General features: G+C 45.9%; 1 protein-coding gene across 1 annotated transcript; it reads left to right on the top strand.

Moving 5' to 3' along the window:
* Positions 1-2907: 2907 nt before the first annotated feature.
* SLC25A4 (solute carrier family 25 member 4) lies at positions 2908-6998 on the top strand. Its single transcript, XM_082444862.1, has 4 exons — positions 2908-3140; positions 4750-5236; positions 5764-5904; positions 6809-6998. Exons 1-4 carry the CDS (start codon positions 3030-3032, stop codon positions 6964-6966), a joined length of 897 nt encoding a protein of 298 aa, XP_082300988.1. The 5' UTR covers positions 2908-3029; the 3' UTR covers positions 6967-6998.
* The last annotated feature ends 7477 nt before the right edge of the window (positions 6999-14475 follow it).

Raw genomic sequence — 14475 nt, 5'->3', positions numbered from 1 at the left:
AAAGGGTAAGCAGTTTCTGCAATGAACAAATAGGTTAAAAAGAAGACACATTTTGTAGTTGCATAATTTTCTTGGCATGAGCTAAGTAGGAGCTGGTAGTTGGAGTGTTTTGCATGAATACACATGATTTCTGAAGGCATGTGATGTGTGTGTGCACTTTAATAAGGGCTTTACTATTAAGACGCTTTCTTATAAAGAATTTGTTAATTAAGGTATCGTTCTAATTAATTAAGCTACCCCGAGCGAGAACTGTGGAGAAATATAGCATTTGTTTTGTTTGGTCTTTTGGAAACGATGCATCAATGAATGAAAATGAATGAGTCTACTTCAATCTTTGACTGAAATTCAGCAATTCATGTTTGGTCTTATATGATCAAAAAATAAATTTTCAGAATTCATTCCTTTTTGTTTAAGGCCGGAGTTTACCACATGAACAAATCGTAATAGTGTGTTCTACTTCCTTGCAGTTTTAGAGATACACCTACACACAGGCAGTGCATTAGCCCCACCATCACCAAGTCCTTAAGTGTTTTTTTTTGTTTGCTTTTTTAAATTTCTTGTGCCTTTTTCTCTTTAGCAGCTCCCGTTCTCTAGTCCCAATTTGGTAAAAAGAGACTAATTCTTTAAAAGCTGCCACTAAAATCCAAAAAACCGCTCAATACCCTACTCTCATTTCTACATAGCCCTCCCCCCACCCCACCCCAGTCTCCAGGACACCATGCCACATTTGAAAGCAGAGTTTTCTCTCTTATCTCAGATGCCTTGTCCATCCTCAGGCTGGCAGAAAGCCACCAAGTACCGGGATTGGCGGGCAGACGCATGTTCTACTGAGCGCCATTTTCACCCCTGCCTGTGTAAGTGATACCCAGATCTTGTGATCACAGGCAGCTCATGCTCCTGGGGGCATCTGAGGCCTCTCCTTTCTGAGAAAGCCCATGGAGGGAGAGGACAGTGTGCAGATGTCCATGGAAAACCTCTTGTCAAGGATTCCAGCTACAGCTCCTCTGACGTGACAGGATAATTGGACAGAAGCCAAGGAGAGATATGATATCTCCCACTTAGGAAATACTAAAAATTCTGATTGGTAAAATTAAGGGTAACAAAGATGATAAAACTTCCTGAATTAATATAAGTTAATATTTAACTTAAATGTCTGTTTAAAAAAATCTTCTTGTGATGTTTTAATAATTGAACAGCTCGACAGTAAAAATAAATCCAGGCATGTAGGCAGACAAAACTTTTTTTTTTTTTTTTGGCCACATCTCACAAGTTGTGGGATCTTAGTTCCCCAACCAGGGATTGAACCTGGGCCCCAGCAGTGAACGCACGGAGTCCTAACCACTGGACCACCAGGGAATTCCCAACTTTTTGAGTTTTAAGTGGTTGTGGACTTTTCTGTTCATGCTGAATCCTTGACCTTCTGCCTGCTCTGACCTTGGTAAATTTGCACTTTGCTAGCTTTCATACAGCTCACCTGGATTTCTGAACTCTAGTCTTCTCCAACCTCAGATAAACATGTACCCTTTGTGGTCCTGGCACCCAGCTAAGTGACCTCAGCTCTACTGAAGCCTCCAAACCCAGAGTGACACAAAGCTGCAGCTCACTCAATGCCTAACATGTCTGTCTGCATTCAACAGCAAGCTTGTGAAAAAAGTGAATAAACTTTGTCCAGTGTACAAAGGAACATTAACAAACATGGCAAGAGAATTGGATAGTGTAAAGAGTTTAGAGCAATCATTCTAGGGGAAGGAACAGCTGTATTTGAAAACCTGTGTGATTATATGAACTGTCTAGAAAAAATGTTAAGGAAAATCAAAGCTCATAGTAATATATTTTCTTAAAAAAAACTCCACAAATTAATTGCAATCAATTCCTAGGACTAGATAGCATATATCTCCCCCACCCCAGGTGTCTATTAAAAAGAGGCAAATACAGTCAAGGATTCGACCTTCTCTTACTTAACATCCCGGTCACCCAGCTACTCCAATGGAAAGGGTAACAGCACTGACCCTCAGAAAGCCACCAGCTGCCTGAGAACATTCCGCCCAGAGTATGTGCTGAGATTCCATTGAGAGCAGAGTGGAACATTAAGCCCTTAAGGGATTTAAAAAAAAAAAAGAAAAAAAAGGTATCCTGTATCCTATAAGGTCTTTGGGGCTATGTATCATGGGGTTACAGGCTGACCCAATAGAAAAACAGCACACACACACACACAACTTGCTAAAATAAGTATTCACCTAGTGGCCCCCTGCACTCAGCCTGTCCTGGTGGCACTGAGTGCCCGACACAGAAACATTTGATAGCAGAATGAAGGATTGAACGATTGAATGGTGAGAAGAGGGGATTCAGCAGGTTGCCAAATTAGATGAAGCAACCACAGCATCAAGTGACGTTAGTGTATTTATTTTGGCGGATCTTATTTGTGAACGCACACAACTCTTCAGAGGCCCACATCCAGGCAGGCAGCTCTGGTGAGGGACACAGTTACAAGGAAGAAGAAGAAAAAGTAGCATTTCAGGCCTTGGCCAGGGACGGGTCGCGTGCAGGCCCGAGGCTAAAGCGAGCTGGGCTGGAAGCTGCAGGTCCTGTGTCTGCGTCCAGGTAAGGCCCGGGACTAAGCCTCCTTGTGCTATAAATACAGCGGCCCACATGCTGCACAGACACGGTGTTCCCTCTGCTCGCGGGACAGATAACATGAATTCGCCCTTTAAACGTCCCAAGTAACGGCACAGTCCCCGGCCCACCCCTGCCTCCCGGAAGCGCCTTCGCCCCCTTTGCCCTCTGCAGAGGAGGGGGCCGGCCGGGGGTGGGGGGGTCCACGCACCTGCCCAGCCAATGCGCGGGGCGCGCACGGCCCCGGGGTCCCTACTTCTCTCGCGAGAGGCTGGGCGGGGCATATAAGGCGGGCTGCGGGGCGGAACGACCGGCCCCTTCGCGTCGCGCAGGGACAGAGCCGGGGACTCTGTGCCTGGTCAGGCGAAGAGAGCGAGAGCGCGGCTCCCGGAGGCGGTGTGCGCCCGGCTGTCACCATGAGCGACCAGGCTTGGAGCTTCCTGAAGGACTTCCTGGCTGGCGGCGTCGCCGCTGCCATCTCCAAGACCGCGGTTGCCCCCATCGAGAGGGTCAAACTGCTGCTGCAGGTGAAGACCGAGCGGGCGCGGGCGCGGGCGCGGCGAGCTGGGCGCGGGGCGGGGCGCGCGGGGCCCGGGCGAGCTGCGGGGCGAGGGGAAGCGGGGCGCCGCCGAAAATCCGCTCTAGGCCTGGGCCCGGCGCGCGGCCTGCGAGAAGGGGAAGGTGCCCTCTGCTCAGAGACAGGTCCAGCGTCAGTCAGTAGCGGGTTCCTGGTGTCGGGTGGCGCCCCGCGTGCGAGTGTCTATATATGGAAACCCACCCGGAGTAGGTTGCAGCCAGCCAGATCCTGCTCCGGGCCGGGGACAGCGCGGGCACTCAGGCTTCTTGGGTCGGCCTCACCTCTTGATTTTCAAAGTCCCTTGCACCCTCTTACCTGCATCCACCTTTTACAATAAAAACATCAAAATAATTGTTATTACTCGACATGATTACGATGTCTCATGCGCTGTGCTATAGGCTGACATATCTATTATTCGTTCATCTTTGTATGACCTCTGTAAGGTGGATATTATTTTTCCCCATTTTGCACATAAAGAAACAGGTTTTGAGAGACTAAGAAACAATTTTCAGAATAAACTTAGATCGCTTTACTCATCCTGTCCCCAAATCTTTTCCTCCCCAGCCTGGTCTCTGAATGGCTTGTCCTCATCATCCCATGTATCCTTTTTTTTTCACTTGCCCAAAAGGCAAGGGCCCCTCCAATGAGGAATTGGGCGCTCTCAATTTGGGAGTCAAAATGATCAGTAACAAGAAAAACCCCAACAAATTGCCCACGGCAACAAACCCCTCAATAATTAATTACTTGGATAATCCGCTTGAAAAATTTCAGGCTTGAATGCCTAGTGGATTCCTTCTCCTGCTGTTAGAACATCTACTACTCAGAGATCCTGGTCTCCAGGGAGACTAGAGAGAGACTGAGGAATTCTCATCTCCTGCCGATCATGTCTGTCAAATCAGAGCAGGTGTCCTTTGGGGCAAGGATCTTTAATCATGTCTATCTCCCAGTAAGCCTCTAGTATAGTTCTGGCACCTAGGAAAAAATGCAACAAATAAATGACTCCCTTTATGTAATCAAATCATCCTTTCTGTTTATTTGGAGCAGAAACTTTTCTCTCAGATGCCCTGATAATTGAGGCAAAATTGGGTTTGGGGGGCGTATTATCCAAGTAGCTAACACATTTACTCAATAATCATTTGATTTCCCCATACTTTTTTTTTTTTTTTTTTTTTTTTATTTATTTATTTATTTATTTTTTGGCTGTGTTGGGTCTTCGTTTCTGTGTGAGGGCTTTCTCTAGTTGCGGCGAGTGGAGGTCACTCTTCATCGTGGTGCGCGGGCCTCTCTTGTTGCGGAGCACAAGCTCCAGACGCGCAGGCTCAGTAGTTGTGGCTCCTGGGCCTAGTTGCTCCGCGGCATGTGGGATCTTCCCAGACCAGGGCTCGAACCCGTGTCCCCTGCGTTGGCAGGCAGATTGTCAACCACTGCGCCACCAGGGAAGCCCTCCCCATACTTTTTAAACAAGGAAATCCAGGAAGTGCAAACCTTGTTCTCCTGTCATCTTTCCTTCTCTCTGCCCTGCCTGTCCTCCACCACCCTCCTCCTCCTCCCCTCCACAGGTCCAGCATGCCAGCAAACAGATCAGTGCTGAGAAGCAATACAAAGGGATCATTGATTGCGTGGTGAGAATCCCCAAGGAGCAGGGCGTTCTCTCCTTCTGGAGGGGTAACCTGGCCAACGTGATCCGTTACTTCCCCACCCAAGCTCTCAACTTCGCCTTCAAGGACAAGTACAAGCAGATCTTCCTGGGGGGCGTGGACCGCCATAAGCAGTTCTGGCGCTACTTTGCGGGTAACCTGGCTTCCGGTGGGGCAGCTGGGGCCACCTCTCTCTGCTTTGTCTACCCGCTGGACTTTGCTAGGACCAGATTGGCCGCCGACGTGGGCAAGGGTGCTGCCCAGCGTGAGTTCACTGGTCTGGGCAACTGTCTCACCAAGATCTTCAAGTCTGATGGCCTGAGGGGTCTCTACCAGGGTTTCAACGTCTCTGTGCAGGGCATCATTATCTACAGAGCCGCCTACTTTGGAGTCTATGATACGGCCAAGGGTGAGAGAAGGGCATCAGGGGGTGCAGAGTGGGGAGGAGGAGGGTGTGTGCAGAGAGGATCCTGAGGGATCTCTAACTGATAAAGGACTTTGTATTTGTTAATCTTGTTTGTCCCTTGTCCCTGGCCTAAACTGAGGCTTCTCAGTGAGGAGGTGTTGAGGCGTGGATCAATAGCTGGAGGATTCTCCTTGTCCTCTACTGAAATAAACTGGCCCTGAGTTATTCAGCGAGGACGGACGAAGGGGGAGCCCAGCTCCCTCTATCAGTTACCAAGTTTAACTTGGAGCCACTTCAACATGCCCTGTGCACTGGGCACAGCTCTGGCTTTGCGGATCCAGGGAGGGTGCCACCAACTTTTGTCGGCTGCCTGGTTACTCACGAGGCACCCCACGAAGGGCGGACTCTTCTGGAAGGGTAGGGCATGGAGTTGGAGGTGTGGTGGCCTGTTCTCCATCCCCACCTGCTTTTTGCTCAGCTGCTCAGAGGAATCATGTCACGGTCATTTGGTTTCTTGGCTCTGCCCACAGGGATGTTGCCTGACCCCAAGAATGTGCACATTATCGTGAGCTGGATGATCGCCCAGACCGTGACGGCGGTCGCAGGGCTGGTGTCCTACCCCTTTGACACGGTCCGCCGTAGGATGATGATGCAGTCTGGTCGGAAAGGGGGTAAGCCTGAGACCTCTCAGAATCTGATTTTTCTGCTCAAGGAGAATACCAGTCAGTGCTCTTTACAGCCTTCACTATTCTAAGTTGTTAAAATTGTGCTAAGAATTTAGGAAAGAAAGATGATAATGAATCCTCCCCAACATTCTCAACTATTCCTTTAAAAAAAGATTTTTTATTTTTATCAAAGAAATGATAAGAACACCAAAAATGGGATATTTAGAAGTGAACTTAACTAGGTATCTAGCATCATAGAGGCCTTAGGCCCTTTTCCCTTAGAGCCTGGGTGCAGAAACAAGGGGAAAGAATTGAAGTAGTCAGCTAGTTTATTTAAAAATACTTCTTCTCTTATCTAGTTATTACAAGTATTATTGGGGAGGGTGATTTAGCTGGGGGAAGAGATGGCCTGAAGCAGTCTGTTGCGATAGGAAAAGTTTTAGCTTCCATAGGTCGGAACATATGAAATTGCCATGTTTACAGTAAAAAACATCGAATGTTGGCAGTTTCTTATGGTTCAACCAAATAATTGCGTCTCTTATTTTAACCTGAGGCAGTATAATCTGAGATTAGGCCTCAGTTTTCTCATCCATAACAAGGGGACCACCCAGCTGAATACTTCCGCGCTACCCAGCTGCCTTCCTGTTTCACTGTTTGACTTCTGTGAATTAGCTGGTTTATCGCCCCAGTTCTTCAGTTGATCTTGAGTTGAGCTGAAGTGGGAATCACCAGAGACCCCCCCTCAGCAGTTATGCAAGGGGAGGGGACGTCCTGTTGAATGTGCATAGAGCTGGGCGGAAGGCTCAAAGTGACCTTTATAGCACTGGTGACAACGTGGGCAGATGTCTTTTGGAGGAAAAGTCTCTTTCCCCCAGAATTATGGAGCCCTTACCAACATTTGTTTCCACAGCGGATATTATGTACTCTGGGACAGTGGACTGCTGGAGGAAGATTGCAAAAGACGAAGGACCCAAGGCTTTCTTCAAAGGCGCCTGGTCCAACGTGTTGAGAGGCATGGGCGGTGCTTTTGTATTGGTATTGTATGATGAGATCAAAAAGTATGTCTGATGTAATTAAAACTCAAGTTCATTGGTTCCAGATCCATCGTGTGGTTTAATAGACTCTTCCTAAGGGAAGTAAAAAGAAAGATCTGGGATGAAACCAGATTGAAAGGAATACCTCAGGAAAAAAAAAAAAAAGGCTTCATTGAGTGTTCATTAAACCACAAATGTATTTTGTATTTATTTTACATTTAAATTCCCACAGCAAATAGAAAATAACTTATCATACTTATATAATTAACTGAAGATACAATAATGAATAACTGAATGTGAAATGTCAGTGAAGACCACTTAATGCATGCTATTTTACTGAATTCTTATTAACTGCCAAATGGATTAAAATCATAAGACCATCAATCTTATTTTCTAGCATGACTCATTTATAACTCCGTGGCCAAGCTTCTAAATGTCAGATATTATACTGTGTATCACGTGAGCACCTACAGGGCTTAAGGTTCTGGTTTTCAAACTGAAATAGGTTATGCCGTCTCTCTTCACCTTACCTCCTGCGATGCTGCTGTAGACTCTTAGTGGTAACACGGATCGTAGCTTCTATAATCTTACCTTATTTTATGCACTTTCATACTGTCTTCAGGAATTCTGAGGTTCCACTAAAAGCTTTAAATCACAGTTTCAAGAGCTTTGCGTGATTAGGAAGTAGTGCTCTGTATTAGTGCCTTTAGAGAACTGTGATACTTGGAATTTTATGACAGGTAGACAGTATTCTTTGAAAATCAGTTAGCAAGCTGGTATTTAATGCCTATTAGGTCCTGTGGAAGATACAAAAAGGCAGGAGCCTATTCTGAAAAAGCTTAAGTGGGGTTAGGAGAGAGGAGTGACCTGGCATTGTTAAATAATGTAACGTTTAATACAGTGAATCCTGGCTGAGTAGGACTAGGAGCCGGGAGATGAACTGGGGGAAGTGGTAGAAGGTGGGCCTTGAAAGAAAATAACTCGATTTAAATACATGGGTATAGAAAGTATCTGCCAGCACTTCTTTTCTGCAACAATTTATCAAGACCTAGAGGAAAAGTCAGTTTTGGATTTGACTCTCATAAACCTGTTTGCAAGAGGAAAGTAAGCATTATTGGTCCAGAGGAACATGCAGTTCATATGGTCCTTGCTTGTTGGGAGTGACCTGGAGGAAACAAGTCCCTACCTGCTGGCGAAGCCTGGAGGGCAGGCACATGTCTTTTATGGTTCTCCTGACAGGTGGTTGAGGGGCATCTCGGTACCCTCTGTTTTTTTGTTTTTGTTTTTGGCTACGGGACCTTAGTTCCCCGACAAGGGATTGAACCCAGGCCATGGCAGTGAAAGCGCAGCGTCCTGACCACTGGACCGCCGGGGAAGTCCCGGTACCCTCTGTTCTTTACCCTTCTTCCCAGTCTCTTCTCCTTACTCCCGCCTTCCCGATAAAAAATTGGCTGCCTCGTTTCACTCTAGTAACTAAGGTCTGTGTTTGGCCACCTCCAAGGTTATATCCTTCCTAATCTAGCAGTTGTCTCTGCCTCTGGAAAAGGCCAGAGAGCTAAAAAGAAAGTCTCTTAAGGCCATCTCAAGGCCAGGCCACAAACGCTGTTTGTTAGGCGCCTTCTGGATACCTTGTCCTCACTGGCTTTCCAATGCTAAGGATGATAGAAACGGCCCAAATTCTGTTGCTGACGGAGAGAAAAGAAAAGCAGGGCAGGCTAGGAGGACAAATACTTTTGTGAAGTATATCTCAAAGTAAGGCCAGCCCTTTGAGTATTTTCAAGCCTAAGAGTTAGCCGGGGGTGCGGGATGTGGGGTATGAGAAGCAGGTGGGCAGTGTGGGCAGTGAGCGAACAGCGGGCCCTCCCTGGCAGGAGCGGGAAGTGGAGAAGGGGACTGAGCATTTATTAGTGTCACTGTCCCCCTTCTGCACGTGACCCAGATGTTGGCCTCCCCCATCCCCGCGAGTGTTACCCCTGAGGCATCGGGAGCGGAGATTTGTGTAAGGAGCCTTGTGGAATCAGTCCTCAGCCCAGCTCCTGAGCGCACCCAGAACCCCCAGACCCCTCAGCCTCTGCCAGGCAGTACCTCCCCTTACCATCCTAGCTCTGCAGTCTTCTCACCGTGCAGAGCTGTCAGGCTTGAAGGTCTGGAGGGTTGAGAAGTGTTTAAAGTAACAACTGGGAATGGAGTGTCCCGCCCCCAGGGATTCCTCACTAGCCCTCTTTCCTGCAAAGCTCTCTCCCTAAATGCACCCCTTCTCTTAACCAGCACCCCAATAAGCCCTTTTCATTTTTTATGGATATTCTCCCTATAAGTCTCACCTATGGGTATCTTCTGTCTTTTTAGCCACCTCATTTTGTATTTTGCATGTATGGGAAAAAGTATGGAGGCTGACAGAGAAGAAGGCAGCTCATAAGGGTGTAACTTTGAAAGAAGGCTCGCCTCCATGGTTTGTGTTTAAACCTCAATTAACTGAATAATGGCTTCCATTCTGTTTTACTTTGTGTAGAATATGGACCATAGACTGTGCTGAGGCAAAATTTAAAAACACCTACAGCGTGCAACGCAAACTCAGGACGGTGATCATCATTTTCACTGCCTTGTGCCTGGGACATGGGTGGTGTTTAATACGTGTTTGTTGAATGCAAGAATGAATGAGGAAAAGGTGCATCTGAAAAAAACACAGAGAACCTGGGGAGTATTTGGGAAAGTCGAGTCCTCCAGTTGGGTGGGATCTTGAACATGCAGAGGGTAGTAAGTGGACAACCACATTGGGGTCATGCATTGACCCCAATATAATGTTATAGATGAAAATTGATGGCTGCCTTAAATTCAAATTTCAAGTCCTTAAATACAATTTTACAAAATCTATCATGCCATAAATTCCTTTCATTTTTCTGCTTCTCTTGAATATCAGTTTTTATCAGTGCATGAAAAAGTACACTTGGTCCTCATTTGCAGATTCCATATTTGCAAATTAGACTCCTCTCTAAAATTTATTTCTAACCCCTGTGTGTTCATTCCTGGACATGAACAGAGCAATGAAAAATTTACCTGACACGTGCCTTCCCAGCTGAGGTCAAAGTAGTCCATGACCTGCCTTCATGTTTCCGCTCTGCTCCCACTCTGAAAACGGGGCCTTTCGTGACCTATGCAGTGCCATGTTTTTCGCCTTTTGTTGGTGATTTCATTGTTTAAAATGGCCCCAAAGCGTAGTGATGACGTGATGTCCAGGGTTTCTAAGTGCTGGAAGGCTGTGCTGTGCCTTATGGAGGAGATATGTGTGTTAGATGAGCTTCCTTCAGGCGTGAGTGCTGTTGGCCATGAGTTTAATGTTAATGGATCAACCATTTATATTAAATATGTGGCTTTAAACACAAACACACGTAAAACAAGGTTATGTATTGGTTGGTTGACAAAAATATGACCAGAAGCTCAAAGGAACCTAACTTGTATTTCCCTTAGGAGCAGTGAACCAGTATTTGCTAATTCAGTGCTCCTGCTAACACTATAGGACATGACTACCACAAATAATGAGAATCTACTGTTTTATAATTGTTAATGTACAGTGTGTGTATTAATGTTACCTATGTCTCATAAGACATTTTGTAGAATATAATTTTTCTGTATTCTATTCATTTTTAATTCTTGTAGCCCTTTACTAGAGCATCTTTAAACATTTTATTGTAGTTCAGTTTCCCTATTTCTTGCAATTTCTTGCAAATATCGATGAGCCAGATATTACTGAGTGACACTCTGTGGTCTCACATGTGCCTGGATGCTGTGGCAGATCCAAAAGCACGATGGGGTCTCTGCTCTCAGGGATTTTCTCTTGCTTTATTTGGGATGTAAAACACAGACTAAAGTCAATACCTGAGACCATATGACTTAAGTACCAAACCACATGATATATAATCTAAAGTGAGTGCTTCCTAAGCTTTCTCTAGCTAAAAGCCTATTTTAGTAATCCAAATACGATGTGATAAAGGTGTGGATTAGAGGGACGGCAGTGAAAGTGAGGAATGTGTTACATTTTGAAGAATGACAGGACATAATTCAGACACTGAAGAAAAATGTTAATCAACAAGAATGCTGAGCTGTAATGTTTGAGAAAAAATGACACTACCCTGATGGCAACAGAAGTTAGGAGACAGCACTTGGGAAAGTCAGTGACTTCAGTTTTGGATATAAGGATTCTGAAGTAACTGAAAACATCTAAAAGGGATCCTAAAAGTAAAGAACTATGTAAAAGTAAAGGAAAGAAGACTAGATAGAAATTTGGAAACTATCTTAAATGTAGCATTTTTTGTAAACAGTCCTTAAGAATCAATAAAATGAGTAAGTATAAAAACAACAGAGGGACTTCCCTGGTGGCGTGGTGGTTAAGAATCTGCCTACCAATGCAGGGGCCACGGGTTCAAGCCCTGGTCCGGGAATATCCCACATGCCTCAGAGCAACTAAGCCTGTGTGCCACAAATACTGAGCCTGTGCTCTAGAGCCCGTGAGCCACAACTACTGAGCCCGCATGCTGCAACTACTGAAGTCTGCGCGCCTAGAGCTCGTGCTCCGCAACAAGAGAAACCACAGCAATAAGAAGACCACGCACCTCAACAAAGAGTGGCCCCCACTCGCCGCAACTAGAGAAAGCCTGCACGCAGCAAGACCCAACACAGCCAAAAATCAATCAATCAATAAAATTTAAAAAAAAAAACAAAAAACAACAACAGAGAAGATGACCGAGATGGCCTTGAAGAAGAGTCACCACCATTAGGAGTTAGAGAGACAGGTGCTAGTCCCAGTCATCAGGCAAAACCCAGAGAAAGAATTGAGGTAACCCATGTGGCATCAAAGTAAAGTAGAGGATTATTTCAAAGAGGGTCAATAATAGCAAATGCCCCAGAGAGGTTAGAAAAGAAGGAGGTAGAGAGAAAGGTCTTGGGATTTGGCAAGGAGAGAGCCATCAGTGACCTGAACAGATTCAGTGTGGTGCTGATGAGGTAAGGCTGCATTTTTAAGAGGTTATGGAGGGAGTGGGGAGTGGGGCAGAAGGGGGACAACACGTATTCACCCCACACACGGCTGAGCACACGGCAAAGCAGCGCGTCAGGCACTGGAGCCAAAGGTAACGCCAGACTGAGCCCGTCCCTGTCACTGAGGAGGAGTCTTAACAGAGGAAAGAAGAATGTAAATAAGTAACTGCAGGAACTTAGAGACTACCAGTGCCACAACAGAGGGTTGGTAAGAGAGAAATACCAAGTGATGGGTTACTGGGTGAATGTGGCAGGCCTGCAGCGAGATGTCAGAGCAGAGTACACACCCTTGGGCTTCTGGAATCCAGTGGACCAGGGGAGACAGGTGGCAGCCAAGGTGGAAGGACCCGTGTGTACAAAGAATTCTCACACAGCATTCTCAATTTAGTACAAAGAAATAAAGAAAGAAAAACAGGATAGTAGCCAGAGGGTCGGTTAGACAAAGGGAATTTTTGCCCCCAGATTTGGAAGATGGGCTCATTTGAAGCCCCATGACTAAGAGGACAGAGAAAGGTAAGAATAAAGGGAATGGTAAGCATGGACACAATTGTTTTAGCTTATCCATCAGTCCTTTCATACCATCATGTGAATACCTACACTGTGCTAGACCCAGAGAACATACAATTCCAGTAAAACATGATGTCTGCCCTTAGGGAATTTATAGTCTGGGGGGAGGCTGAGCTTAAGGAAGGCTGAAAAGGGTCTGTGGGTGTGATGAGAAGTGAGGCTAAATAATGAAGCGCTTAGTGGGCTCTTCTGAAGGACTTCCATTTTTCTACAACAGTCTCTCGAGAGCCGTTGAACTTTTACAGCAAGGAAGTGACGTGATCAAGTTTCCGCTTCAGCACTTTGGCAGCAGCGTGGAGAAGGGATTGGGGGCAAGGAGACAGCAATGGAGGTGAGAATCGATTACCTGGAATCAAAGCGGTAACAGCAGGACGCCGTGAGGACCTGCAGTGGGTTTAAAAGGGGTAGAGAGTGAGCACGGGGGAAGAGGCTGGGGTTATTCCCGGGACTCAGTCACTGGTGGGAACCAGACGAACGGGGATCATGGCCACCACCACCCTCAACCCTGGGGGGCTGAGGGGGGGATGAGAAAACGGGGCTGCTTCATCTGACAGCTGCCCAGACCCCTCCAGGCTCAAGACTAACAGAACTCATTTGGCAGTTTCACTGTAACATCGAAGAATCCTCTCTCAAAGCAGAGTGTATTTATGAGTCATAAAGGATTTCCATACTGGCAGACCAGGTAGTGCCAACCAATGGTCTCTCTGAAAACGACTAGAAAAAGGGTTCAAACTATTTAAAATAAAAATTTGCTTGAAGGCAGCGGGGAGCTAACAGGGCATGGGAAATTGGGGCCAAGATTTGGGGGAAGACATCCTGAGAAGAGTCTGGTGTTTGGGGTCCATTTCCCCAGGAGGTGGGAGGTGTCTGAAAGTCGTGGAAATGTGGCTGGAAGGCTGAGAACTAGAAAGCGATTCTGAGAGCCTCTCAGGGAGGGAAGCGGGGCCCGCCCAGGGAGGGAAGCCCTGGGAGCCCTCCTGCAGCAGGAAGAGGGAACCGGAGACCGGCTGGCCCCTGCAGTCACTGACGCCAGCCTTCAGACCATCTCGTCCCTTTAGCTGAATTAGGGCGAGTTGAGATTGTGAGCACCTCTGCTGCCTGCCAGAAGCAAAAGTAAATCTCGTCTGCAAGAAAATATCATCCAGAGCAAGGGTCAACAGACTTTTTCTCTGAAGGACAAGGTAGTAAATATTTCAGGCTGTGTCGGTCAGATGGTCTTTGACACAGCACAGTTCTGCCCTATTGCAAAAGCAGCCCTGGATAAGACAAATGAACCCAGCGTGGCTGGTCCATAAAACTTCATGTACAGACACTGAAATGTGAATTCCGTATAATATTCACACGTCACAAAATATTCTTTTGACTTAAAAAAACATTTAAGAAGGTAAAAGCCATGAAAATGGGCTCTGGGCTGCTGAATTTGGCTAATGTGCTGTAACTCGCTGAACCCTGATCTAGAGCTTCAAGTTTTTCCTACAATTTTTCATATAAACTAAACCAAAACCACAAATATAACTTTAAAACACCCTATAAAAATATATTCTAAAGGGCCATGGTGTAAAAAGTGGAAATCAGAAGGGCAACTCAAAAATATTTTGAACTTGAAAATAAAAATACCATGTTATCAAAACTTGTGGGAAACAGCTAAAGCTATGCTAAGAAGAAATCTATAGCCTTTGATGCATCTATTGGAAAAGAAGGGCTGAAAATCAGTGAACTATACATCCATTCCAAGAAGTTTAAAAAATAACAGCAAATTAAACCCAAAGAATAAAGCTGGAAGTAAATAACTAAAGTAACAATTAATGAAAAAAGACAATCAACAGTGCCAGGTGAACTGCATATCTAAGTGTGAAAGGCAAAACTTTTAGAAGATAACTGAGCAGCATTTTTCCATGTCCTCGGGTAAATGAAAATGTATAAAACCCAACATTTTAAAAAGTAC

Source organism: Balaenoptera physalus (genome assembly GCF_965194825.1).
Source record: "Balaenoptera physalus genome assembly, chromosome: 21".
In the NCBI taxonomy this organism is placed as follows: Eukaryota; Metazoa; Chordata; class Mammalia; order Artiodactyla; family Balaenopteridae; genus Balaenoptera; species Balaenoptera physalus.
This window is presented reverse-complemented; position numbering and strand designations above follow the sequence as displayed.

Coding starts and splice junctions, on each gene's coding strand:
- SLC25A4 (XM_082444862.1), top strand. CDS start 3,030: ATGAGCGACCAGGCTTGGAGCTTCCTGAAGGACTTCCTGGCTGGCGGC. Junction 5,237..5,763: donor AGTCTATGATACGGCCAAGG/GTGAGAGAAGGG, acceptor CTCTGCCCACAG/GGATGTTGCCTGACCCCAAG. Junction 5,905..6,808: donor GCAGTCTGGTCGGAAAGGGG/GTAAGCCTGAGA, acceptor TTGTTTCCACAG/CGGATATTATGTACTCTGGG.